General features: G+C 45.9%; 1 protein-coding gene across 1 annotated transcript in view; it reads left to right on the top strand.

Annotated features, from left to right (window-relative positions):
- The first annotated feature begins 1936 nt into the window (after positions 1-1936).
- Positions 1937-25665, top strand: part of FIBCD1 (fibrinogen C domain containing 1) — a 54666-nt gene continuing 30937 nt past the window's right edge. Inside the window, exons 1-2 of the mRNA XM_051980224.1 lie at positions 1937-2186; positions 19498-19977. Of these exons, the coding sequence (XP_051836184.1) occupies positions 2115-2186; positions 19498-19977 (552 nt within the window). The 5' untranslated portion in view covers positions 1937-2114. The remainder of the gene's footprint in view (positions 2187-19497; positions 19978-25665) is intronic.

Raw genomic sequence — 25665 nt, 5'->3', positions numbered from 1 at the left:
GTCCCTCCTTGTCCCCATTTCTCTGGGACCAGCTGGGAGGGAAGGGGAGCTGGGAAGGTGCTCTAAAAGGTGATAATGCCCACTTGGGGTGGGGACGGGCGCACCCGGGGCAGGCCCCTGCAGCCACAAAGCTGGGCCCACAAGGAGGAGGGGATGCCGTGGCTCCAGGGGAAACAGCTGGCAGAGATCTGAACTTAGCATCTCGAGGTGATTGACAGCTCCCTGCCTGGGGAGCTTGGCTGAGCAGAAAGGCTCCCTGGTTTTTCCCCAGGACCTCCCCACTTGGGGTCAGTCCGGGATCTCCCCACGCAGTCCCACCAGCTTCCTTCCCTCAGGCCCCCGCATGGCCCACTCCCTGGCCCCGAGTTGCTGCTCCTGCACGCCGGGAGGGAACCCAGGGGGAGAGGGAGAGAAGCCGTAGATTTCAGTGGGGATTCTGGTAAGCATTAAGGCATGAAGGCAGGCGGGCCAGAGGGGGCAGGGGTCAGGGGAAATATTTTCCCAAAGCACATTACAGTAGAATACGAAAAGGGGGAGAGAGCGCAGAGAAGGCTATAGCACTCTAATAGGGAAGGATGATAAATGGGGGCAGGGCTGGGAGGCGGGAAGGAGACACAGGGAGGAAAGGGGCAGAAGAAAGTCCTGGCTTTCTCCAGGGGCCCCCCCAGCAGAGGGGAGGGGGACAGGTTGGGGCTCCTGCTTAATATGGGCGGCCTGCCTCGCTCAGAGAGAACCCACAGTTGCAACTCATTAGAAGAGCAGATTAAGGACTTTGTAAATTACCACTAAAGGCTGCTTTGGGCAGATTAAAATGTTTTTTAAAAGTAGTGGTGATGGGAGGGGGCGATTAAGGGGGGGAGCAGAAACCCCCGCCACAAATCCCTCTCCTCCCAGGCACAGGGAAGTGTGCTGTGCATTTCTCGTGAACAGCAGCCGGGAGCGAGGTGGGTAATTAGCCCGGGAGAGCTCAGAAGAGGATCAGCTCCTACATGCTGGCAGCTGTCGCCATCCGAGAAGTAGGCTGGCTTCGGTTTGTTCTCCTCCCTCCTCCTCCTCCTCTTCCTCCTCCTCCTCCTTCTCCTCCTTCTCCTCTTCCCCCTTCCACCCCCTCCTCCCCAATCCCTGGATCACCTGGACCCAAGAGAGAGTGGAGCCTCTAGTTTGAGACTAGCTTGGCCATTCCCCCGGGGAGAGGGAGGGAGGGAAGAGGATGTGGCTCTGAGCCAGGGCATCCTTAGGGAGAAGTCCCCTTGCTTGACCCAAAGGCTGGGGTCAGCCACACCTGGAGATATTCCCGCCCGACCTGGACCAAGCCCTCGGAGATCTCCCTCCTCTGGGGAGTGGTGCTGTGTTAGAAATCTCCTGCCCCTTCGCTCCCCTCATTTCTGGGTTTCTGGGCTTAATAGCCCATCTCTGCTGGGGAGAGAGTGTCAAGCGGGGAAGAGGTGACAGGGAGCACTGGAGAGAGATTGTCCACAGCTCATCAGAAGCTGCCTCACGACGCAGCTCCCCTTCCTGGAGCTTAGACCCCATTTCTTTTAAGGTGACTTGAGCTGGTAGCTCTGGCTTAAGTTTTTGCAAATATTTGGGCTGAGATTTTCTTTTTTCTCCTCTCTCCAAAAAGACGGGGCTCGAGCTCTCCACAGCTGCCCTTTTCTTTTAAATGTTCTTTCTGAGGATTTTTGGTGGGTGGTTTGTTTGCTGGCCTTGTCTTTGTTTGGGGCTTATTTGTTTTGTTTTGTTTTGTTTTTTAACCTGAGTTTCTCTGGTTTTGACCACCTAGGGCAGCAGAGAAAGCTGGGGGTGGAGGGAGGGAAGGAGGGAGGGAGGAAAAGAAGGAGGGGGAAAAAGAAAGAGAGAGAGAGAGAGAGAGAGAGAGAGAGAGAGAGAGAGAGAGAGAGAGAGAGAGAGAGATGGAGCGAGGGAGAGGGTGACGGAGAGGGAGTGACAGAGGGAGGCTGACATGCCACAGGGTTGCATTAGAGCCAGCCAGGAAGAAGGGCAGGGAGAAGAAAGCTCAAATCCCTTTGCAAGATTCAGGTGGTTTCCTCTTCTGCATCTCTGTGCATCTAGATCCATTTTAAACATTTTTTAACACTGAGTCCTCCTAGAAGATGGTAAATGACAGATGGAAAGCCATGGGTGGAGCCCCTCAACTTGAAGACGGACAGCAGGAGAAATCCCAGGTAAAGGGAAAGAATGAAAAAAGGATCAGGGTGAAGGAGGGCGGGCGTGTGGAAGGTAGAATCCATCACCATCCAGAGGCATGGTATTAAGGAGATAAACAGAAGTCTCTGGCAAAGATCTCTCTTATTTTCCCCTCCCCTCCTACCAGCCAGGCAGCAGCTGGAGAGTGAGAGACCGTGGAGTGCATGGTTGGCTTTTGACAGGCACGCGAGCGAGGGGGGCTAGGTCCGGGGCACCGCGGCGGCGGAGTTGAGATGCAGTCCCAGGTTTCTTCCCAGACTGCCAGACTTCTCGCCCCTGGGAGGGTCCTTTCATCGTCCCCCTGTCACCGCTCGAGGGGATCTGGGAGGGCAGCGGTGGCTGTCGGCAAATTGGCACTGAATTATTGAGTTTCTTTATTTTTCCGAGTGTAGCACCTTGGGTCTGTGGCGGGCTGGCTGAGGGGGAGGCAGCGGCAAACAGGTAAATAAGCCCTGCACAGCCACCTCGGAGTAACTGGAGCACATTGTAAATGCTTAAAGAACCTTTTAAATAGGATTTTGCATGTTGACTCCTTGCTGCAGTGAGTTCTGTCTGGTTATTTGCAATCTTTGCTGCCTTTGTCCCATCTACTGAAATAATTCAGGGGCTTGCTTGGACTTACTTATTAGGGGGGGACGGCTGGGAAAGAAGGGGTGGGACAGAGGGCAGTACCCGCCCCATTGGGGATGGAGTTGTACGGAGGGCTGGCACGCGGAAACGTGGGGCTGCTGTGCTTGGTGGGGGAGCTACACGGGCCGTGTCCCCGACCGAGCTTGGACGGAGCTGGCAGCGTGGTGCGACTGGCAAAGCCAGGACCTGACCCGTACCGCCGCCCAGCCCTCCCCAAGGCTGCGCTCTGGCTGCTCTAGCACTCGTTAGGGACCAGGGTCAGCAGCGAACACGGGGCTGGCGCTGGTGACGTGGCCGGGGCTGAGAAGGGAGAATGAATGAGATGAGAAAGATGGAGACCAGCTTTGGTCCAGGAGAGCCAGGTGGCCGAGGCTGTGATCCCACCTGTGCTAAGGTCAGGGAGCAACGGCTGGAGGGCTGGGAAGTCCGACTACAGCCTCTAAGGCTCCCCTCCTAACCCACCTACCTGGGGCTGAGGTTGAGAAATAACCCTCTAGTCAAGAACCCTTCCATCTCCAGGGTTAGAACCTTGCAATGGTGAAACAGCATGGCGCTGACAGGAGGGTCGAGGTCGGAGGCAGAGGGCTTGGGTTCGAATCTTTATCCTATTACTACCTGCATGATCTTGGGCAACTCATTCAGCCCTTTGGGGCCTCAGTTTCCTCAACTGTGAAATGAGGACCAATGCCTTGTAATGTTCCTTCAGACTAAATTTATGATCCATTTTTATCATCTATTTCTCTGTCCTTGAATTGGGCTCATCCTGAGGACGGGGTGGCCAGAAGGTCATCTTCCCTTCCCTCAGACAGAACTTCCCCGTCACTGCTGCCATCCCAGAGGTCTTGGTCAGAGGCTCAGGGGCCTCTCTCGGAGAGGGATCATTAGCAGCTGCCTTGGAGCCAGTCCTGCTCACCCCTGACCAAGTACTGTCCATGCGCTCGGTAAGCCTGGTGCTACCTCAAACGGGCTTCTGCACAAGGTGCCCAGTTTGACAAAGAAAAGAAAAACAGCCAAGATTTTAACATTTTAAAAATCTCATAGACATATGCACATGGGGAAAGGGAGAGGGAAGGGAAGCAGAGGGAGGGGAGACACAGCCCCTGCGTGGAAACGGCACACACACAGGAAGATGGGGGTTGCAGCTCGTTGCTACAGGCTGTTGGTTTGGGCTCCTTCTGGGGTTTTTAGTTACAATGTACTTTGTACATGGGCTGCCACATGTATCTTCTCCATCTCATTATCACCAAAGCCCTGTGAGAGAAGTGGGCAAAGATCCTTGATCCCATTTTACAGATAAGGAAACTGAGGCATAGAAAATTAAGTGATCGACCTAAGGTCATAGAGCTTATTTACTGTTAGAACTAGGACTAAAACCCAGATTTCTTCCTTTTTCTTTTTTTCTTTTTTCTTTTTTGCTGAAGCAATTGGGTCAAATGACTTGCCCGGGGTCACACAGCTAGGACGCATTAAGCATCTGAGGCCACATTTTAACTCATGTCCTCCTGATTTCAGGGTCACCGTCTAGCTGCCCCCAAACCACGTTTTCTGACTCAGATTTATCCTCTGTACATGGCATACCCCCATCCAAAGAAGGAGTGGAGGAGAAGCTAATGGTCAGCAGTCCTTGCTGTGAACTCTAATTATTCCTGTATTTTCCCTATATTTTTCTTTTATGTCTCTGGGCCAGAGCAGAGGAATCACAGAATCCTGGAGCTAGAAGGGACCTTAGAGATCATCAAGTACAGCCCCCATCCCAGAGAAGTCCTGATAAGTAGTTATCTAGTTTTGATTTGGATATTTCCAATAAGAGTTGCCATATTTAGAGAGCTATTAAGACTTATGCTTTTCACACTCAATCAAACCAGGCAATAGCCCTGGGGGGAGTGGGAGGGGAATGTTATTATTATCCTATTTTACAGATGAGGAAACTGAGACTCAGAAAGGTAAACATTGGAGCCCAGTCTAGATCTTTATCAGCCATATCATCCATCCCATTAGACAGCTTTCACTGTGAGTAAAGGCTTACTTCCACGACACTAAATCTGCCTTCCTGTAACTTTCATGGGTTGCTCCTAGCTTGTCTCCATTGGAACTAGACAGAGAAAGCTAATGAGGTCCATCCTCTGACCTTTAGGCAGAGCCACCACAAAACCATCCCAGACTGATGAGGATCTCCTTCTGAGAACCCACATCCTCCCTGGGGGGACTTATTCCAGGGGTCAGGAACATTGTAAAGACACAAAATACATAAAGAAGAACATCAAGGGTCCTTTTTATGGTCTTTCTTTCTGAGTTGGGTGACTTTGGTGGTTGTGCTGTTTGAAATTCAGTTCCCCAGACCTTGGGGGGGGAAGGGGTTGAGGCCTCCTACGGCTGTTCCCTGGGGGTGCAGGCTCCAGCTGCTCTCAAAAGCAGAAGCCCAGCTGTCTTCCCCCTGGCAAATGAGCACAGCCAGGCTTGCGCTCTCTCTGGGGGCCTGAGCTTCGGCCACCATCCCCAGCTTCCTTGTCTTCTCCAACAGACAGTGCAGAGGAGTCCAAAGATGCAGGGGAAAGAGGACTGAACCAGGAGCCTCTGGGATGCATGTCAGAGTCTTGACTCTGCCATTCACCAGCTACTTGGTCTCATCCAAGCCACTTTCCCCTCTAAGTTCTATATCTACATCTGTCTACATATTGCCTTCCCTTGGCATCTCACTAGCTGACTCTGAAACTCAAGGAAGGAAGGAAGGGAGGGAGGTAGGAAGGGAGGAAGGGAGGAAGAAAGGGAGGAAGGAAGAGAGGAAGGAAGGGAGGAAGGAAGGGAGGAAGGGAGGAAGGAAGGGAGGAAGGGAGGAAGAAAGGGAGGAAGGAAGAGAGGAAGGAAGGGAGGAAGGGAGGAAGGAAGGGAGGAAGGAAGAAAGGAAGGAAAGAAGGTAAGAGGGAGGGAGGGAGAGAGGAAGAGAGGGAAAGCTGAAAAGAGGGAGGGAGGGAGGGAGGGAGGAAGGAAGGAAGGAAGGAAGGAAGGAAGGAAGGAAGGAAGGAAGGAAGGAAGGAAAAAAGAAGGAAGGAAAAGAGAGAAAGGAGGGAGGGAGAGAGGAAGAGAGGGAAAGATGAAAGAAGGGAGGGGGAAGGGAGGAAGAAGTAAGGGAGGAAAGGTATTATTCTATTATTTATCATATACAGATATATTATTTGATCCTCACAACTCTGGGAGGTAGATGCTATTAGTAGCTCCATTTTACAACAGAAGAAATTGAGGTAAACTGAGCTTAAATAACTTGTTCAAGGTCCTATAGCTAATAAGTGTAAGAGGTTAAATTTGAACTCAGGTTTTCCTGATTTCTAGAATGGTAAGGTAGCACAGTGGATAGAACACTGGGCTTTGAATAAGGAAGACCTGAGTTCAAATCCAGCCATACACACTAGCTCTGTGACCCTGGACAAGTCACTGTCCCTTGTTTGCCTTAGTTTCTTCAAGTAACATGATGCAACAACTTCCTGACTCCAGGCTCAAAACTCTATCCACTGTATGACTAAGCTAGTTAGGAGAGGAGAAGGCTTGTGACAGTATGTCCAGACCTAGATCAATGTGTTTGGAATGGAAAACATCAGAGAAAAAATTTTAACTGACCTGAACTATCTATCCAAACTCTCACCAATGGTCATAAGACTTTAGGAAAATCTAAAGTACCTCCTTATCAGAAATAGGTTAAACAATTCAGGGCAAAACTTCTTCAAACCTTCAGGTGACTTATTCCTTTGTTTGCTCCCCCAATGGCCAAAAAGTTCTTGCTGGAACCAGTTTTTGCATTTGATCCATCTTATTTTTATTTATGGCACATTTCTCTTCTACCTCTGGACCCAAAGGTCTATTCCTTTAGTCTATTCCACATGCAGATCAATGAAAAGAATTGGAGAAGGGAAGATTTAGGAGGGACTGTCTTAAGGTATTTGAAAGACTTACATAGAGAGCCCAAATGCAAGCAAGCAATCAATCAATATTTATGAAGTGTCAGGCATTCCCTTAAGCACTGAGGATATTGGGCAGGAGAGGGTGGATATGGGTGGGGAGCTGATGCCATAACATGCAAGTGAATTGGATTTATGTGAGAAAGGCTGGGCAAAGTCACCTGCCTTAGTTTCCCTTCCAGAGCCATCTGGGTCTTGTGACCAGATATAGATCAGGATAACTGGAGATGTCCCTCTATGGGAAGACCAGAAAGATAGGAACGGGTCATGAAGGGCTTTAAATGCTGAAGGAGGCTAGATTTACTCCCAGAGGTAATTGGGGGCCACAAGAGTTTACTGGATACTGGGAGTTATTCTTGTGCTTCAGAAAAATCACTTGGGCATAAAAGTAGCTGACAGATTGAAGTGGGGAGAGACTTGAGGCAGGGAGACCAATTAGAGGCTACTGCAATTAGCCCATTTCATAGGAGTGAGGCTGTTAGGCTGCTGCTTATATAAGTGGAGATGCATGTGTAAGAGATGCTGTGAAGACATAAATGACATGACTTAATAAATCATCAAAAAGGGGGGAATGAATGAGAGGGAAGAATTGAAGATGATACCAAGGTTGCAAACCTGGGTGACTGAGAGGATAGAGGGACCCTCAATAGAAATAAGGGATAGGTTTGGAGAGTTCGGGTGGAAGACAATGAATTCTGTTTTGGGCCGGATGAGTTTGGTGATTTGTGACACCTGTCTTAGGACTCTGGAGAAAGACTAAAATTGGATAAATAGATCTGGAAATAATTTGCTTGAGATGTTGGCTGATAATGGGAGTTGAGATCACCAAGTGAGAACATAGAAAGAAAAGAGAAGAGAGCCAAGACAGAACTTAGGTCATATCCATAATTAGTGAGTATGATATAGATGAAGATCCAGTAAAAGGAGACTGAATAAGGTAACTGGGAGAAAACCAGGAGAGAAGTGTTACAAAAACCTGAAGAGAAGAAAATTCCTAGTGGAAGAAGGCAGTCCACAGCATCAAATATTGCCTAGTTAGAGAAGGATGAGGATTGGGAAGAAGAGAGAAGCAGGGAAGAGGTAAAGAAGAGAAAAGAGGGAGACAGGAGAGGGAGAGAGGGAGTAGTCATTAAATTTGGCAATTAAAAGACTACTGATATCTTTGGAGAAGGCAGTTTCAGTTGAATGATGAAGTTGGAAGCTGATTGCATAGGATTAAGAAGAGAGTGAGAAGAGAGGTAGTGGAGATATTAAATATAGATTTTTTCCCCATAGAGTTTAGATAAGAAGGGGAAGAGAGATATAGAACAGTAGCTAGCAGAGATAGTAGTTTCCTAGCTACCTAGGAAGAGTATTTTAATTTTAGAATGGCAGATACTTGGACCTCTTTATAGGTTAAATGAAAGTAAGTAGTAGATAGAGAGAGTTTGAAAATTAGAGAAAAAAAGAGAGGTTGAGGTTCTCCTAGAGAAGATGGGAAGGGATAGGATTAATGATACATATAGAAAGTTTGACTTTAGAAAGGAGAAAGGCCCCCTCAAAGGAAGAGATAATGGGAGAGTTATTAGTGGAATGTCTTATAAAGAGAAAGGAGAAGAAGGAGCTCACAGATTAATGCCCTTTCAGTGAACTATTAGGGAATATAGGTATGTACTCAGCTGTAAGAGTGGGAGAAGAAAGTACTATAGTATCACTGAGGGGAAAAAAAGGATAAAATTTAGAAAAGCTGCTGTAGTTAGTGAAATAGAGAATCAATTAGAGAGGAGTAGAAGAATTATCATGCTGTAGTGAGGACCCAGATGTGATTTTGTAACGTAAATGTGTAGTGGGCCAAGTCGGCATGGTTGTGTGACTTCCTCCAGATCTGCTCAACAGCATGTAAGTAGGAAAACAGCAGCTCCCCAATACTGACCTTGAAGATGAGGATTGGGAAGGAGACCTTGAACCTTCTAATCATCTGCCTTCTTCAGCAGGAATCCAATAATTCCTCAACCTGCACATCTTCAATCAGTTGTTTGCCCATCTTTTTAACCCTATCCTAGTGATATTCAACAAGAGGTGGGAGGTGGTGGCAGTAATCCAGGAAGGAAGTTTGTTAATCATAGAGCAAGAGTGCCAGGAAGGAGTAGGTACATGTGGAGTGGAACCTTCAAAGTATAAGGTTGAGGTGACTGGGAATGGTAGAATGGGAAACAGGGGTTAAAAATGGGAAGTTGAAGCTTCAATATCACTGGGACTTGGTGAAGGGGCAGGAATATGCAAACAGCTGGTGAAGGATTCCAAGTGGAGTGTTAATGGATTGTAGGAACCCTGCTAAAGAAGGCGCATAACTGGAAGGGTCAAGGTCTCCTCCTCACAGGACAGGAAACCTTGTCATGAGACAGGGGCAATTCTGGAAGATTCTGAGAGACAAATTTAGTTTAAAGGTAGGGGGGAAATTAGAGCTGTTTAGAAATGAAGATGGCCCACTTCCCCATTTCTAAAAAGCTTCAAATAGAGACTGGCTGATAACCATTCACTGGGAGTCTTGCAGTGAGGATTCCTGATTAAATATAAGTTAGACTTGATGGCCTCTGAGCTTCTAATGCTACCATCCTTAGATGTTAGGATTCTAGGAACCCTGATTTAGCCAAAATGGGTTTTGTAGGTAGGAAATCTAGTAGCTATTCATTCTCATTCTCTCTCTCTCTCTCTCTCTCTCTCTCTCTCTCTCTCTCTCTCTCTCTCTCTCTCTGTCTCCCCCCCTCTCATATTTATTCCTGGGCTATTGTAAAGCTCTCAAATATTCCAGCTTTAACACCAGTGGGCATTGACTTCATTAACTTCCTATTTACATTTCCTTGCCACGAAATATTAAAGATAGGAGGGTCCTAGAATATGTTAGAATATAGAGCAGAGTGTTAAAGGTACAAGTGACCTTAGACATCATCAGCATAGGCATATGATTAAATATTTAGCAAATGCGTTCTTTCTCTCTCCTCACTCTCTTCTATCTCTGTCTCTCTCTGTTATTCTGTCTCTCTGTCTCTGTCTGTCTCTCCCTCCTTTCTCCCTCCCCTTCTCTGTTTCCCTTTGTCTCTCTGTCTCTGTTTGTCTCTGTCTCTCTCTCCTTTCAGTCTCTCTCCCTCTATCCCTCTTTCTCTCTCTCTGTCAACTTATCATTGTCTCTTTTTGTCTCTTCTGTCTCTCTTTGTCTCCTCATCTCTCTCTGTTATTCTCGCCTCTTTTCTTTCTTCTTTTGGTTTTATCATTTTTTTCTTTTCTCTGTCTCTGTCTCAACATTCTCATTTTGCAGATGGAGAAATCAAGGCCTGAAGGAATAAAGTGATTTGCTTAAGACTGCACATAATTTGTAAGTGGCAAATCCAAGATGACAATCTAAGTCTTCTGACCTCAGCAGAGACAGCTGGGTAATACAATAAGAGTGCCGAGCCTGGAGTCAGGAAAACCTCAGTTCAAATTCAGTTTTAGATATTTACTAGCTGTGTGATCCTGGGCAAATCACAGTCTTGGAATACCTTGGTTTCCTCAATTGTAAAATGGAGACAAAACTAGAACCTCCTAGGATTGATGAGAAGATCAAATGAGATAATATTTATAAGGTGCTTAGCTCAGTGTTTCTTTCCTTCCTTCTGACTGCCAATCCAGTGTTCTCTACTCTACCTTGATGCCTCCAACCCATGTTACTTTATTAATAATAGCAAGTGCCCACATTATATAGAGAATTTTAAAATTTATAAAACACTTTCACATATCTTGTCTCCCACTAATCAGCTTTTGTAGAAACATGAGGGAAAGTAACGATGAATCTTCAAAAAAAAAAAAAAAAGAGCCTCTCTGGTTTGGGTCAGCAAGCTAAGTTATGTAATTTATAAGGAAAGCACAATAGACTCAAGTCATGTGGTTTTCAAGGTACTCCCCAGTCTCCTTCCACTGCCAATAAGCATGTTGGGCTCTAATGGCTGGAACACTAGTGTGGGTGGCAGGGGACCTGGGCTCTGTTCTCCACTCTGTTACTCATTTACTATGTGACCTTGGACCAGTTGTTTAACTGATATGTCAGCTTCTCCATCTAAAATATGAAAGGATTTCTGTTTTCTACCTATTTCTCAGGGAGAAGGAAAGAATGGGAGGAAAGAAGGGCCCTAGCAAGAAAAGTAGCTCTTGTAAGCCTAGTCCTCTGACTGACCTTCTGTCCACCCCCAATTTCAGGACAAGATCCTCTTTTATCTATCCTTTGTGGAAGAATTCCCTACCCCCTTTCCTGTTCAGTCATTTCAGTCATGTCCAATTCTTCATGACCTCATTTGGAATTTTCTTGGCAAAAATAATAGACTACTTTGCCATTTCCTTCTCCTGCTCATTTTACAGATGAGGAAGCTGAAACAAATATGGCTAAGTGACTTGTCCAGGGTGACACAGCTAGTGAGTGTCTGAGGTGGGATTTGAACCCATAAGAATGAGTCTTCTTGATTCCGAGTCCTGTGCTCTAGTCACTGACTGCTCTAGAGCAGCAAGGTGAAACTCAAAAAGAAGCAGGGACTACTAGACTGTATATAACGATCCCTTCAGGCAGCATTTTAACTTAGTTTTAAAATATAATATTATCTATAATTTGCTATATCTTTATTTCTTTTGTTAAATGTTTCCTAATTACTTTTTAATCTGGTTTTGGCCACAGATGGAAGTGTGGTGGATCACAGGCAAGCTACAGGCCATGTTGTTTGAACCCCCAGGCCTAGAGAATTCAGAACTTCCTTTGGTATCATGCTACCTCTCTCCATTTGTCATTCATGAGTCATTTCTGAGGTCATGACTAAATCTCTTATGCTCCAATATGAATCTGTTTCTCTTTGTTCTATTATTAGGGGAGTTTTGACTTAATTCACCCTGTCTTTATTGAAATACAACCCATATCCCTAACACTGTGTTGGTTGCTGACGGAAGTTGAATCATAGAATGTTAGAGTTGGAAGAGACCTTAGAATATTCATTTATTAATTCATTCAGCTCTGTTTTAAGCTTTGAACATAGAATTCTAAATATTACTAAATCAAGACCTTTCATTTTTCTGATAGGGGATATTGAAGTCCAGAGAAGGGAAAAGATTTAACACAAGATCCCACAGCTTGTCATAGACATGTCACCCAGGAGGGTTAACACGTTAAGTTAACACATGTTAGGTGGTCAGTTTTCTTTCTGAGCCCAAATGTGGTATTCCAAATGACTTTCTCCATTAACAGAGACAGTGTGGTGTAGTGGATAGAACGTTGGACCTGGAGTCAAGAAGCACTGGGTTAAAATCCTGCCTCAGACACTTACTAGCTGTGTGTCTCTGGGTAAGTCACTTGATCTTTCTGAGCCTCAGTTTCTTCATCTGTAAAATGGGGGTGATAATTATACCTACCTCACACACTTGTGGGAATCAAATGGGTTTATATCTGTAAAGTGCTTTGTAAATCTTTAAGTGCTATTTAGAATAGCTAAGATGACAGTAATGATGGTGATGGTGGTGATAGTGGTGACAATGACAATAGACGGCTGGGGAGAGAAGGGGATGATATGACAGGAGGAATCATCCTTTTGGTTTTTAATAATGGGGCAAGGATCAATTTTTCTTACTTAAGGGATGATCCATAGTTTTATCCTTTATGTGGCTGGTGTCACAGGGGACAGGGAAAATGGGTCCCTCATACTCTCTTCTGTTGTGAGGTCTTACAGTGATACAGCTGAGCCATTTGCTTGACTTCAGGAACAATTCATGAGCTTGGAACTGTTTACAGCCCCAAGAGGGGCAACTTCCAGGATGGAAAGTATGTTCAGGCCAGAAGTCTTAGGGGAGAAGTCTTCACAGCCTATCTCCCTTCCTCTATCCCTGTCCTCTCCTTGGAGTCCATGAGAATCCACCCTGGCTGGTCTCGAGGGCACTTCCCACAGGTCCATCCTTGCTCTGCCTTTTGGTTCTTCCCAAGCCAAGACAAATTTTCTGTCAGAAGGCACAGTTGTTCTCTCCTTTGGCTCCAGCATTTTGAGGAAAAGTTAGTGTGGGCTCAAACCCCCTGTTCTTTCCTCTTTTCCTTCTCTGTTTGGTGACACAATTTGTCTGCCGTCACTTGAGCTCCATCCCTGAACAGGGAGACAGGTTTTCTCCTCATGAGCCTTTCATTCAAGGGATGTAATCTGTCAATCAGGACAAGAGTCAGATCCTTTGCAGGGGCGATGAGAAGGGAGCACCAGGGAAGAAAGGAGGCCGCTGGCCCAGCTCTTAGGCTAGCCTTGGGAATAGATGGGCTCAGCTCCCAGACATGGCTAAAAAAGGAACAGGATAGACGTGAGCCTGGATTTCACTGTTTAGAGGGGTTATGGAGAGGGTTACCCAACCCCTCAAGGCCCCTGAGTCCTCGAGGTCCTGGCAGCTCTTTACTGTCCCCCAGCAGGTTCTCGGGGCCTATCCTCTGTGGATCTCTAACAGGAGCACACACTCTTGTTTCCCCTTGACCCCAAACTAGCCCAAGCTTTGATTTTCTCCTCCTAGGATCTGGAACCACGTCCATCTTCACTAACAATCAACAAATAGCGACTTAGTACCTCTTGTGGGCCCAGCCCTGGGCTAGGCCTGGGGAGGCTTCCAGAGGAAGATAAAGCACAAAAGAGGCCTGTGCAAAGTCCCATTGATGTGCGCACTTTCAGGCTGGTTACCCATTTTTAAGGGGATGAGGGTTAAACAAGGCCTTCACCATCCCAGACTTTTTGACTCTGAGCCCAAACCCTCCCTTTCTTCCCTGCTCTCCCCACTTGTGGACAGTTCGGGCTGCACCTTAAAGTGTCCTTCTGCATAGGTTTAAGCACCTAGGAGGCTTAGGTACCCCTGTTGTGTGCTCCCCACCCGAGGTAGCCCAGCCTCATTGTGTCCTCCCCCTCCCCCAGCCACCTTAGTCACCAGATAAAATGCAAGAATTTTGTACTAATGGGACTTCAGAAATGTTTATGGGGCACATTCAAATGTCAGGAGAAAACACCGTTCTTTCCTTCTACCAGGGTCACCAGCTGACTGAGCCGTCAATCATCATCAGTCCAGCCAATGCCAGATTTAATTGGACAGAGTATGATGCTGATTGACAGCTCAGTCAGCCAGTAAGAAGGGGACACAGGGATACCACAGAACTCTCCTTCTCCTCCTCTATTTCTCCTTCCCCTCTGCAGATCCAATATAAGAAGGTCCCCTAGTTGGTTGCCAAAGTCTCTGTGACTCTGGAAACATTTGAACAACAGTAGATGTTACTGAATTCCCAAGATGCTGCCCATAGTCTTCCTCGATGTCTTGGAAGCACTCAGTGATAGAAGGGGACTTCTAGCTGGGATCAGGCTGTTGCCTAATGGGGGGGCACTGACCCCAAAAGATACAGTATAGGGTAGTTCTCCTTAACCAGTAGCTCCAGTCTCGTTGACAAACTCAAACCTGGGAACTCGGGCATTGTTCCTTCTTCCTGAGACATCTCCAGTGAGGCAGGCCTTGTAACAGAGGGGTATTCCAGGTTGTGCTGCAGAGTGCCACAGAAATATTCCTCACTCTAAAACATCTCTCCTTCACACATGTCAGAGTTCCAGAAAACTCCCCATCAGAAACCCTTTTATAAAAGGGTAGAATGCCAAAGCTAAAAGGGAACCTCGGTATTCAAATGCCTCATTTTACAGATGAGATAACTGAGTCTGATTCCAAGCAGGTAACAAAGCCAGGATTAAGGCCTTGATTTTTTGTTTCCCACCCCAGTGTTCTTTCCCCTGTACCATACTGCCTCTTAACACTTTGTTTGAAATTCCTGCTTCTCCATAAGCCCACCCCCTCGCCGACTCAGGGAGCCCAGATTTGCAAAGGGCTGCTCTGCTTAGAACGCCCCCAGCCTGTGTGCTCAGCTCAGCAAGGATTGGCAAAGGCCTCAATTAATATACTATAAGCCCAAAGCAAACTCAGGAAAGGTAGCTCTCTGGCAAAAGCCCCTCTTATTATCTTGGACAGATTTCTTTGCAACGCACGTAAAAGGCAGCCTATAAAAGTGAATGGCACTTTATCTTTAAGGTGGTCCCTGAAGACTAATTCTTCTATAAGCTGAGTAGCCTCTTTCATCTCTAGTCCCCAGCACTACCCCCTCCTGCCTGCTTAATTCCCATCATCCCACTCCTACCTATTTCTGCAGAACCCCCTTATTTGCCTCTTTCTTTATCAAGGGGCCAGGTATCAGGAGTGAGGAGGCAGGGCTCTCGGACTACAGAACATAAAGGGTGGCAAGTCAGAGGGGGCTCTCCAACCCTGTGCTGAGGGGAAAGGGCCAAAAGGCAGGGAGGCGGACAGGGAGGCTTCGCTGACACAAGCACTGGGGATCCGGCTCTCAGATCCAAGTTGTTCTTTGTCTCTGAACAAACGGGGGTCTCCCAGCCTCGGGCTCCCTGGGGGTTTTGGAGAGCGTTGCTCTGATCGTGGTCAGGGAACCCTGCCTTCCATGGAATGGGAGGAGGAAGGAAGGACCATGGACAGCACCTGCCTAGGCTGCCGGGCATCTAGATGAGGTTGCAGGAAAGGACAGGGCAGATTCCTCGGCAAATGATTGGCACTATGGGAGCTGGTTAACTTGTTTGGTGTGTGCAGAGGGGCGGGATGGGGAGGGTGACTCATTTCCACAATCAGATGTGAATACATTGCCCGAAGCAGCCCTGGCCTCTCTTCCACACCATGGAACCCAGAAGAGGTTGGAAGAGAGGGCTAGGTTGGTGGCAAGGCCATTGTAAAACCTTCCAACTTGGTATCTGGTGTCTGAGTCTGGAGCTTACAGCCAGAAAATCCCTCCTGTAACCTCACTGTGGATACTTAATTCTGTGCCATCCTTTACTGTGCTTCTCCTCCTCGATAAAACCCTAAGCTTCCTAGCACCAGGCACATTGTCTTGTGCTTCTTTCCATCCCCCATAGCACTGAGCACAATGCTAATCATGTAGTAATAACCGACATTTAAAGTTTCCATCTCATTCAAGCCTCATCACAACCCTATGGAGTACACTCATTTTATAGGGTTTCCCTAACTACAGATACCCTGGCCCTTTCACTATATTGGGCTGCCTCTCATAGGTACTTATTAAATAGTTTTAATTCATATTACTCAGAGAGAGGCCCAATGGCATAATAATGGAAAGAATTTAGAGTCAAATGTCCTAAATAGGCTCCCATCCCATCCACCCCAATTGCTAGTGTTCACTGAAATTATATCATGAAATTATTTACTTATTTGTGTCAATGTTTTATCTCCCAAGTAGAATGTAAACATCTTGAGGGCAGAGATCATTTTCCTTTTTTGCCTTTGTAACCAGCATATAATATAACCTTGAGTATAGTAGGCACTAATAAATGTTGAATTGAATTAAATTGTGACCTGGAGAATGGGACTTCTTTTATCTTGACCTCAGTTTCACCATCTGTAAAATGGAGATGAGAGTAAATAATCTCCAAGACTATTTCTCACTCTAAAAACTTTTACCCTATTCTGTGAGTCAAAAACTCTGGCTTGCTAGGTTCTGGTCATGTCAGGTATTGAGATCTCCAGAGAAACAATCCATAAATCTGACTATGCCTTTTCCATATTGCCAGGTCCTTGCCCTAAGCTGTATCAGCAGACATAGAGCCAAGTGGTGAAAGGGATGTTTCTTTTGCCAGGATGATGGCTCTCTTATAGTCCTGTCTCTCTGGGTTCTTTTCTTCCACAAACTATTAGGTGACTTGTCTTCCTAGCCTTCTGGATGATTTGATTGGGAATGTTAACCTCTGGAGCCCTTGACTATGTCAGCTTTATGGAAATGGAAAGGAAAGGGGGAGGGAAAGAGGGATGAAAGAAGGCAGATGGAAAAGGTACTTTGGAGTTCACAATTTGGAGGGAAGAGAGGGAGGGAGGGAAGAGAGAGGAAGGGGGGAGCGGGGGAAGGGAAAGGAGGGAAGGAGAGGGAGGGGGATAGGGAGAGAGACAGGGAGAGAGGGACTGAGAGAACATGCAAAAGAGGGATGGAAAGACAGAGAGAGAGAGAGAGACAGAGAGAGACAGAGAGAGAAAGAGAGAATGCACTTGAAACTATCTTTTAGGCTCTCCAGGGAAGCTAGACTCTACCTAGTGGCTTTGACACTTTTGCACCAAAACCAGACTGGTATACAGTTTCCTCTGCTTTTGTGAAGGAATTCATATTATAGTCTAACATTTATTAAGTACTTACTATGTGGAAGATACATTTATGGAGTGTTTTAAGGGTTACAAAATGGGTTTTTCCTCCAAAAATAATCGCAAAAACTCATGGATACCAAATAGTTTGTTCAAGGTCATACACTGTCAGAGCCAAGATTTGAATTCAAAGGAGACACCCTGGCTTAGAATATGGAACTCACTAACTTTAGAACAATGTTTGATAGACATGCTGGGCCACTTTGTGGGAACGACTCACAGTTTTATTATTCAGCCATTTTAGCTGTATTCAACTCTTTTTTGACCCCATTTGACAAGGATACTGGAATGGTTTGCCATTTCCTTCTTCAGTTCATTTTATAGATGAGGAAACTGAGACAAACATAATTAAGTGACTCACCCAGAATCACACAGCCAGTAAGATTCTGAGGTCAAATTTGAACTCAGAAAGAGGAATTTAACCCAGGGCCCAGTGTATCCACTGCCTCCACTTAACTATTTCTTGGGTCTCAGTTTACTCACCTATAAGGGATTAGGACTAGAAGCTCTCTTAGATAATTTCTAATTGTTAAATTCTTCTATATCTGCTTTATAGATAAAAACTGAGACAACAGTATATATTAGGGTTTATAAAATGGTTTCTCAATAACTTTGTGAGTTAGATAGAACGTATTGTTATTATTTAGTGTTGTTTTCATTTTATATATGAGGAAACCGAGGCTTAGGAAAGATCAGTGAACTAGTAAATGTTGGAGCCAGGATTTAAATTTATATTTCCCAACATCAAGCCCAGAGCTTATTCCACTATTTCAGTTGTTTTTTAGTCATGCCCAGCTCTTCATGATCCCATTTGGGGTTTTCTTGGCAAAGACAGTGGAATAGTTTATCATAATACATATATCTATGTGTGTGTATGTGTGTACATATATGTAAATATGTGTGCATACAAATATAAATATACATATATATATATACACACTGCATATGAATGACAGAGGTGTCAAATACATAGCCTGTAGGCTGCTATACCTGTAGGGCAGCCTGAACCATATTAAAATATAATTGGGAAATATTTAGAAAAATAAAAATACAATAGATATAAATAATATTACATTTTAAAATTAAATCAATATATGTATGTATTTGTGGCTTCTATTTCTACTTGTGTTTGAAAAAACTGGTGTATATCAGGCAAAATTCCATTCTTTCAGAGGGAGGAAGAAGGACTGAAACAGAAGAGGAATAAATGAATCTCATGGGTATAGCTCCTGAAACAGAAGTTAGGTTTTTTAAACTTATTTTTTTTATTTTAAAAATTTTAACATTTAAAAAAAATTTTGAGTTGAAAATTGTCTCCTTCCCTCCAGACCCTTCCCTCCATTGAGGAGAAAAGCAACACATGACACATTCTTCCAATGTTTAGAACTTCTCTGGCCTATTCATCATTAGTGCATTAAAACATAGGTTCTTCTCGCCTTACATTTATACATTTGTTGAAATCTTTAGCTTCTCCTTGCCAGAGACCCTAACTTCCGTAGGCCATTCTGTCCACAATTCTGGATTGAGCAATTTTCCAGGCGAGTAGCTTTATTTCCCAGAATCAGAACAAAACTCAGATTAGAAATTGGAGGTGACTGGTGTAGTTGTATTTCTATTCCCTAATCTCTGGAGTCTGATTAATCAATTTAGGGAATAAAAGTCCTTGAAAAGTCTTTAAGAGATCGACCCCCAAACCAGACATCTGAAGCTTCCCATCCGCTTTGGGTTTCCCGCAGTGTTTACTAATTCAGTGAAGGCCGTTATAGCGCGTTTGTGGGAACTCTTGGGTGTCTGTAGTCCCACCTCTCTCAGAGCCACGCGGCTTCCGCTCCGCACCTGGGAGGGCCCTTCTTTTCCTTCACACCTGTTGGGATGCTAGCCCTTCTCCAGGACAGGCCTCCAGTCCTTCTCCTCCAGGAAGCCTCTGAGACTCCTCAGACACAACCAACTCTCCCTCCTCCGAGCCCCTGCCCACAGTTGCCACTAATCAGGTTGGTTTTATGTGATTTAAAAGCATTTCACCGGGTCACAGAGTTAAAGGCTGGAGGAGCCCCTCAGGGTGAGCAGATCGGACCTCCTCGTTTCCGAGATGAGAACCCCGAGGGGCACATACGAGAAGGGGCTTGCCCGGGTCCCACAAAGCCTAAGGAGCCCTTCTGATCCGGGGGTCTGTCCCTGCCCCCAATTCTTCTCCCGTGTTTGCCGAAGCTCCACGGGAAGGCGCTCAAAGGCAGCGCCGCTTCTCAGGGGCAGGAGGAAGCGCTTACTCCCGGTGGCCTCCTTTCTCTTCCGGGCAAATACGGTCTAAGCCGCTCTCCTTGCTGGAGGGCTTTGCAAGGAGCCTGACCGGAAGCGGGAACCGGCGGAACTTCTGGGTGGGCTCCCGGGCGCGGAGGGGGCCCTGTCTAACGCTCTCTTGCTCTCTGCCCCTCCCCCGTCCGTGTCTCTCCCACAGCGCATGAGCTGCGGGTACGTGCTGTGCACCGTGCTGCTCTCTGTCGCCGTCCTGCTGGCTGTGACGGTCACGGGGGCCATCCTCTTCATGAACCATTACCACACGCCGGGAACCGAGCCGCCGCCGGTCATCAGCACCAGCCCCGACGAAGACAACAGCGCGCTGGTCACCATCGAGAAGGCCGACAGCTCCCGCATCAACATCTTCATCGACCCGCGCTGCCCCGACCACGCCGACAACTTTGCCCGCCTCGAGGGTGCCCAGGCCTCGGTGCTGCGGGCGCTCACGGACCGCGACTCGGAGCTCAGGGCTGCCGGCGGTCGGGAGCAGGCCCTGCTGGCCACGCTGGCTGACGAGGTGCCCAAGCTTCTGGCGCAGGCCGCCGAGCTCCAGGAGGACTGCGAGGGCCTCAGGAGGGGCCACGGCACCCTGGGCCAGGGGCTGAGCGCCCTGCAGAACGAACAGGGCCGACTCATTCAGGTAGGAGGGGAAGCCTCCCTGCGCTCAGCCTCTTCCAGGGCAGGCGGAAACGGCGCGGCCGCTCGGTGACCCTGGCCGAGTCCGCCCCTGGTTCTCCCCTCTGAAAAACAAAGGGGCCGGACTGCCAACATCCCCGCTAGGTGTAAAATTCTTCTGTTTTATGAATGGAAAGGAAGGGAGGGAGGAAGCTTTCTTCTTCTTTTTTTATTGAGGCAGTTGGGGTTAAGTGACTTGCCCAGGGTCCCACAGCCAGGAAGTGTTCAGTGTCCGAGGTTACATTTGAACTCAAGTCCTTCTGACTCCAGGGCTGGCGCTCTATCCCCTGCGCCCCCTAGCTGCCCTGGAAGGAAGCATTTATTAGGCGCCTATTGTGTGCCAGACACTGTGCGGCTTTCCCAATATTATCTCATTTGATCCTCAGAATGATCCCGGGATTTAGGCACTATTATTATCCCCATACTACAGTTGAGGAAACTGAGGCAGATAGGTTACATTGCTAATAAGTGTCTGAAGCTGGATTTTAACGCAGGTCTTCCTAACTCAAGATCCACCTCACTGCTTCAAGTAGGAAGTCCCTAAATCCAGGGCTTCGGATCCCCAGTCCTGTGTACTTTCCATTGTAGGAGACTGTCTCTTGGGTGACTGGATTCTGTGACTCGCAGGGTCGTAAGGCCCTTGCCCTCATCATGCTCCTGTTCTGTCCATTTTCTTGCCCCTCCATCCCGTGGGCAGAGACAGCCATGATATACTACGATGTCTCATTACCCAACAATTTGTGGAGGATGAGCTTGTTTTCCTTTCTGTAAAAAAGCTGCACTTGGAGAAATGATGCTCATTATCCCCCCGCCTGGAGTGGCTGATAAGGGTGATGGAGACCCAGTCTCTGAAAATGCCCCAAGATTCTTAGCGGGAATCTCCCCACCTATTACCAGCTCCCTTGAACTTTGAACAGGTCATATGGACAGAACTGTGCATAATAACCAAGTAACCAAAGCATGGGCATGGTCCATTCGCCGGCCCCAGTCAGTGAATCTAAGCTGGTTCCCTTCTTTGTGAATACAGGTGGGCCTCGCCTTATACATCAATTATGTTCTTCAGAAAACTCATATTTGTTTGGTAAATCAGATCCTATTTTCCCCACTGACTCATATTCTGATCTCAAAGAAGCTTTATCTTTATTTCTGGTGGACTGTCAGTTGGCAGTGACTTCTAATGTTCTGAATCCTTTTATAATACAAGTAATCACTCCCCGGTGTTTTCAGGTTTGCAAGTTTGAATTTTCTTTCATGGACTTCCTTAAAGGGGACACACTTGTACTGTCAGCTCGTGCTTAAAAGCCCCTGACAGCGTATCACTATTTTTAGCTAAAATGGCATAATTGATTCTCAAACTAATTAGAGTCATGTTTACACTATTTGTGTCAACTGTAGTAATTTGTTAGTTTAAACTGAGATCTTGCTAGTTTGGGTGTTGGCAACATCTTAAAGAGATAACATTATTTTGTGACATTATTCATTTGAAGAAAAGGGAAGGTGGGAGGAAGGGAATAAGTACTTGTTAAGCTCTAAACACTGTTAAATGCATCCCAAATATTCTCTTATTTGATCCTCACAGTTAAGTAAATTGTCTATGGTCACATATCTAGTAAGTTGACTGAGACTGTATTTGAATTCAGGACTTCCTGATTCCAGGGCCAGCACCCTAACCACTGCACCATCAAGCTACATTATAGACATGTTTTTTTAATTTGATACAAGATTTTACACTAACCTAATCTGTCCTATATTTTTAAGTACTTATTTTCAGTACTTTATCAGTATGGATGCTTCTTCCCTTCGTGAAGACCACAGCCCCTCTTCTACCCTATTAGATGGCCATTGTGGGTCTCTGTGATTGAAAAAAACTCATTACTTAATGGCAGCCTTCTAGTTCTGAGCCTCACCACCCTCAGTGAGACTTTCCCCGGACCGCCAGAACGCCACGGGCAGGTGGACACTCAGCTTTCCAGCTTACTGCCACCTCACTGACATGGGCTTCAAAAGTTTCAATGCATGGGAGACTTTAATGATATCTTTATCATTTTATCTGAATTGTACAAACTGTTATGATGGGAAGTTCAGATTAGGACCACCTCCAAAAGACCCTCATCTTAATATACATAAGAACTTAAAGGGATGTCTCTCCGGAGTTCCCATAGCCTTCCGCCATTTGTGCATTAGGACAATGGCTCTAACGGAGTAAAGAAGGGGAAGCCGGCCTGAGAGGTTAAGATGTGGCCGGGGAGGGGTGCGGGAGGAAGGAGGAACCAAAAAAGAAAGCCCAAAGTGGGAGGGAGGAGATCATGGCAAGGGTGGGCATCCAGAGGCAAGTAAGAGTTCCCAGCTGAAGGCTCTATGGTTTGTACAGTGGGATGGAAGTGGAGACAAGGGGTTATGGGATTGCGCAAATCAAAGTATTTAAGAGTTAGGAGTCCATCTAGTCCAGGAGTTCTTAATTTTGTGTCATGAGCTGCCTTTGGCAGTTTGATGAAGTCTGTGGACTCCTTCAAGACAGCTAGGTGGCGCCAGAGAGCATAGAATGCTTGGAGTCCAGAGCTTACTGAGTTCAAATCCAGTCTCAGACCCTTAGTAACCGTGTGACCCTGGGCAAGTCACTTAACCCTGTTTGCCTCAGTTTCCTCATCTGTGAAATGAGCTGGAGAAGGAAGGGGCAAACCACTCCAGTATCCAAGAAAACCTCAAATGAAGTCACAAAGAGTCATCAGACAGGACTGAGAAAACGAATCAATAACAAAATTGTATACACTCCCTAGCTTTGTTTGGAAGCCCCTCCCAACTATTAAACTATTACTGCTCATTAGAGAAACGGTGTGAATGTCACAAGCATGTGTTAATTGCATATATTAGGGTCCAGGGTTTGATTTAAATTAGCAATGTTAATCATCACTGACTTTTATGAAGTGCTTTTAGATTTGCTGATCATCTAACAAACCCATTTCATTTAAACCCCAAAGCAATCTTGGTCAGAATACTGCAGGTATTTGTGTTTGCATATTTCTTGGCCAACGTGTATGATCAGTAGCAACTAGCAGGGAATTTCAGGTGAGAAACTTCTCCCAACACAGGGCTACCATCTTCTCTGCAATTTGAGTCTTGAAAAGTTATCTGCAGCATTGGAGACTGGGTACTTAACTGAAGTTAAGTGACTTGTTTAAGGTCACGCAGCTAGTATCTTTTCACTCCCTCCTGTTGCCAAATCGTGTCATTTCTACCTTCACTATACTTCTCACACTAGATTTCTTCTCTTTACTCCCAGAATAGCCAGTCCAGTCCACGTCCTCATTACGTCTTACCTGGATTATTGCAACAACCTTCTAACTCATCTTCCTGCTGCTCCCCATCTCAATCCACCCTCCCCCAAAGTCACCAAAAAGACTGTTCTAAAGTATAGGTCTGGCCACGTCACTCCCTCTCCCTAGCACTCAGTAATGCCAGTGGCTCTCTTGTACCTCTTGGTTCAAATATAACATTTTCTGCTTGACTTTTAAAACTTGCTTCCTTCCCATGTTTCCAGTCTTCCTAATTCCCCTTGATTGAAACCTACCTTCTGCAGGAGGCTCTTTCACAGTCCCCCTACCTGCCAGTGAAATCCCTTCCACCTATTCTGTATGTATCCTGTTTATGTCTACTTAGTTAGTACATTTGGTCCCACCTCATTCCCCCATCAGAATGTAAGCTCCTTAAGGATGACTGTTTTTGCTTTTCTCTGTATACTCAATACTCAGCACACAGCTGGCACAGAGTAAGTGCTTAATAAGTGCTTAGTGATTTGAGTCCAAGGGCAGCACTCAGAAAGTTCTGAATTCAGATCCTACCTCAGACACTTACTGTACAAGTAGGGACAAGTCACTTAGTTTTTATGTGCCTGAGTTTCCTCATCTGCTATCTGCAATGACCTGAGAGCATTTATCTCATAGGTTTTTTTTTTTTTTTTTGAGTTTAGATAGTCATTGTAGGAAGCTTTGTAAATTTTAAGGCAAAACACACCTGATGTTCTTCATAACAAAAGCCTCATTAACAGCCATACAGATAACTGTGTAGATGTTAACCCAAGCAAGTTGGTTTTCAGCCAACATCCTGTCTCCTTGCCCACGGTCCCCCAGCTATTTGCAAAAACAGCTGGCCAACTTTCTAAGCTCTTCCCAACTCTGCCTGCCTGAACTCCTGCCCTCTCCCTCTGCAGCCCTCTCCACTGGTGTCTTTAGATGAGGACAGTCAGAGACACAGCAATGAAACACAATGAGGAATTCGGCTGTCTTCCTCCACTTCCTCCTCCCTCTTTCCACATGGTTCTATGTGTCCCCTAAATGCTGAGCACAGTGCTGAATAACCTCCTTCACTAAGGTTAAATCAGCAGGGGAACTGAAAGAATTGTAGCCTTATTGCCTTTGGACAAACTAGAGAAACATTTAAAAAAAAATTTTCAAGCCCAAGTGCATTTCTACTTCCCTTTCTCAAGTAAGCTATTATCTTCCAGATGACGGACACCAAGTCTAAAGCTGTGGCAAGCTCCTCTTGAACTCTCCAGCAGATTGAGGTTTCATTGTGATTTCTTCTTCCACATTCAGAATTGAGGGCTGAGTCTCTTTAGTCTTGGTTCTGCTGAGTGTGTTATACCCTCCTCTGCCTAGAAGAATAGAAGACAAAACCTAGATCCTTTAAGTTTGCTCATTGCTCCTGTTGGTCATAGAATCACAGACCTACGTCTGGAAAGGGAACTTAGAGACCAGCTAGTGAAAATCCTTTCCCTCACTTTACAGGGGAGGAAACTGAGGCTTAATGGAACAAAAGGATTCACCCAGGGTCCTACAGTATGAGTTAAAGACAGGGGCAAAGACATTTGAAGAAATGCCATGGAAAGAAAAGGTTTTCTCTTTCTAGGAACAATTAAAATCATCATAGGATCATGGATGGCCAGATATTTTAGAAATCATCTAAGTCTGTCCCCATCATTCCATTTCACAGATGAAGAAGGTCAGGTCCAGAAAAGTTGAGTGAATTGGCTACGGCCATAGAGGTAAAGTGGTAGGGTGGGCATCATTTATAACAATAATAATGGATCACTTATTACAGAACTATAAAATTATTTTCTTATTCAAATCTGTGATTTTATTGGCTGGACAAACTCCAGGGTTGGAAATTCCCTCCATTTATACTGATCAGGCAACTTATTCTTAGAGGGTTGTCTGGTGTTCTGACAAGTTAAGTGACTTGCCCATGGCTACATAAATATTATGTTCCCTCGAGATTTACAAACTGCCACATCTGTTAGTTATTACACTCCACATGGAATAATGGAAATAATCCCAGAAGGAAAGTAAAAGGACCTTTATTCATATTTTAGCCCTGCTATTAATTTTCTATGGAAATTTAGGCAAGTCTTTTCTTCTGTTTAGGTCTCAGTTACCCTATCTGTAACATGGGCATAATTATGCTTGCCCTAGAAAGAAGGGACCTGTCCAAAGTCCACAGTTAGTGACAAATCCTCCTTGCTTCCTGGCTATATTGTGAGATTTCAATGAGTTAGTAAAGATAAAAGCATTCTGAGAAGTTCAGAGGGCAATATTAAAATCCTGAGACTCCAAAATCCAGTGGAGGGCTTGACATGGCTCTCGCTCTGTTATAACCA

Source organism: Antechinus flavipes, chromosome 2 (genome assembly GCF_016432865.1).
Source record: "Antechinus flavipes isolate AdamAnt ecotype Samford, QLD, Australia chromosome 2, AdamAnt_v2, whole genome shotgun sequence".
Classification (NCBI taxonomy): domain Eukaryota; kingdom Metazoa; phylum Chordata; class Mammalia; order Dasyuromorphia; family Dasyuridae; genus Antechinus; species Antechinus flavipes.
Note: the sequence above shows the minus strand (reverse complement) of the source record. Positions and strands in the feature narration are given on the sequence as shown.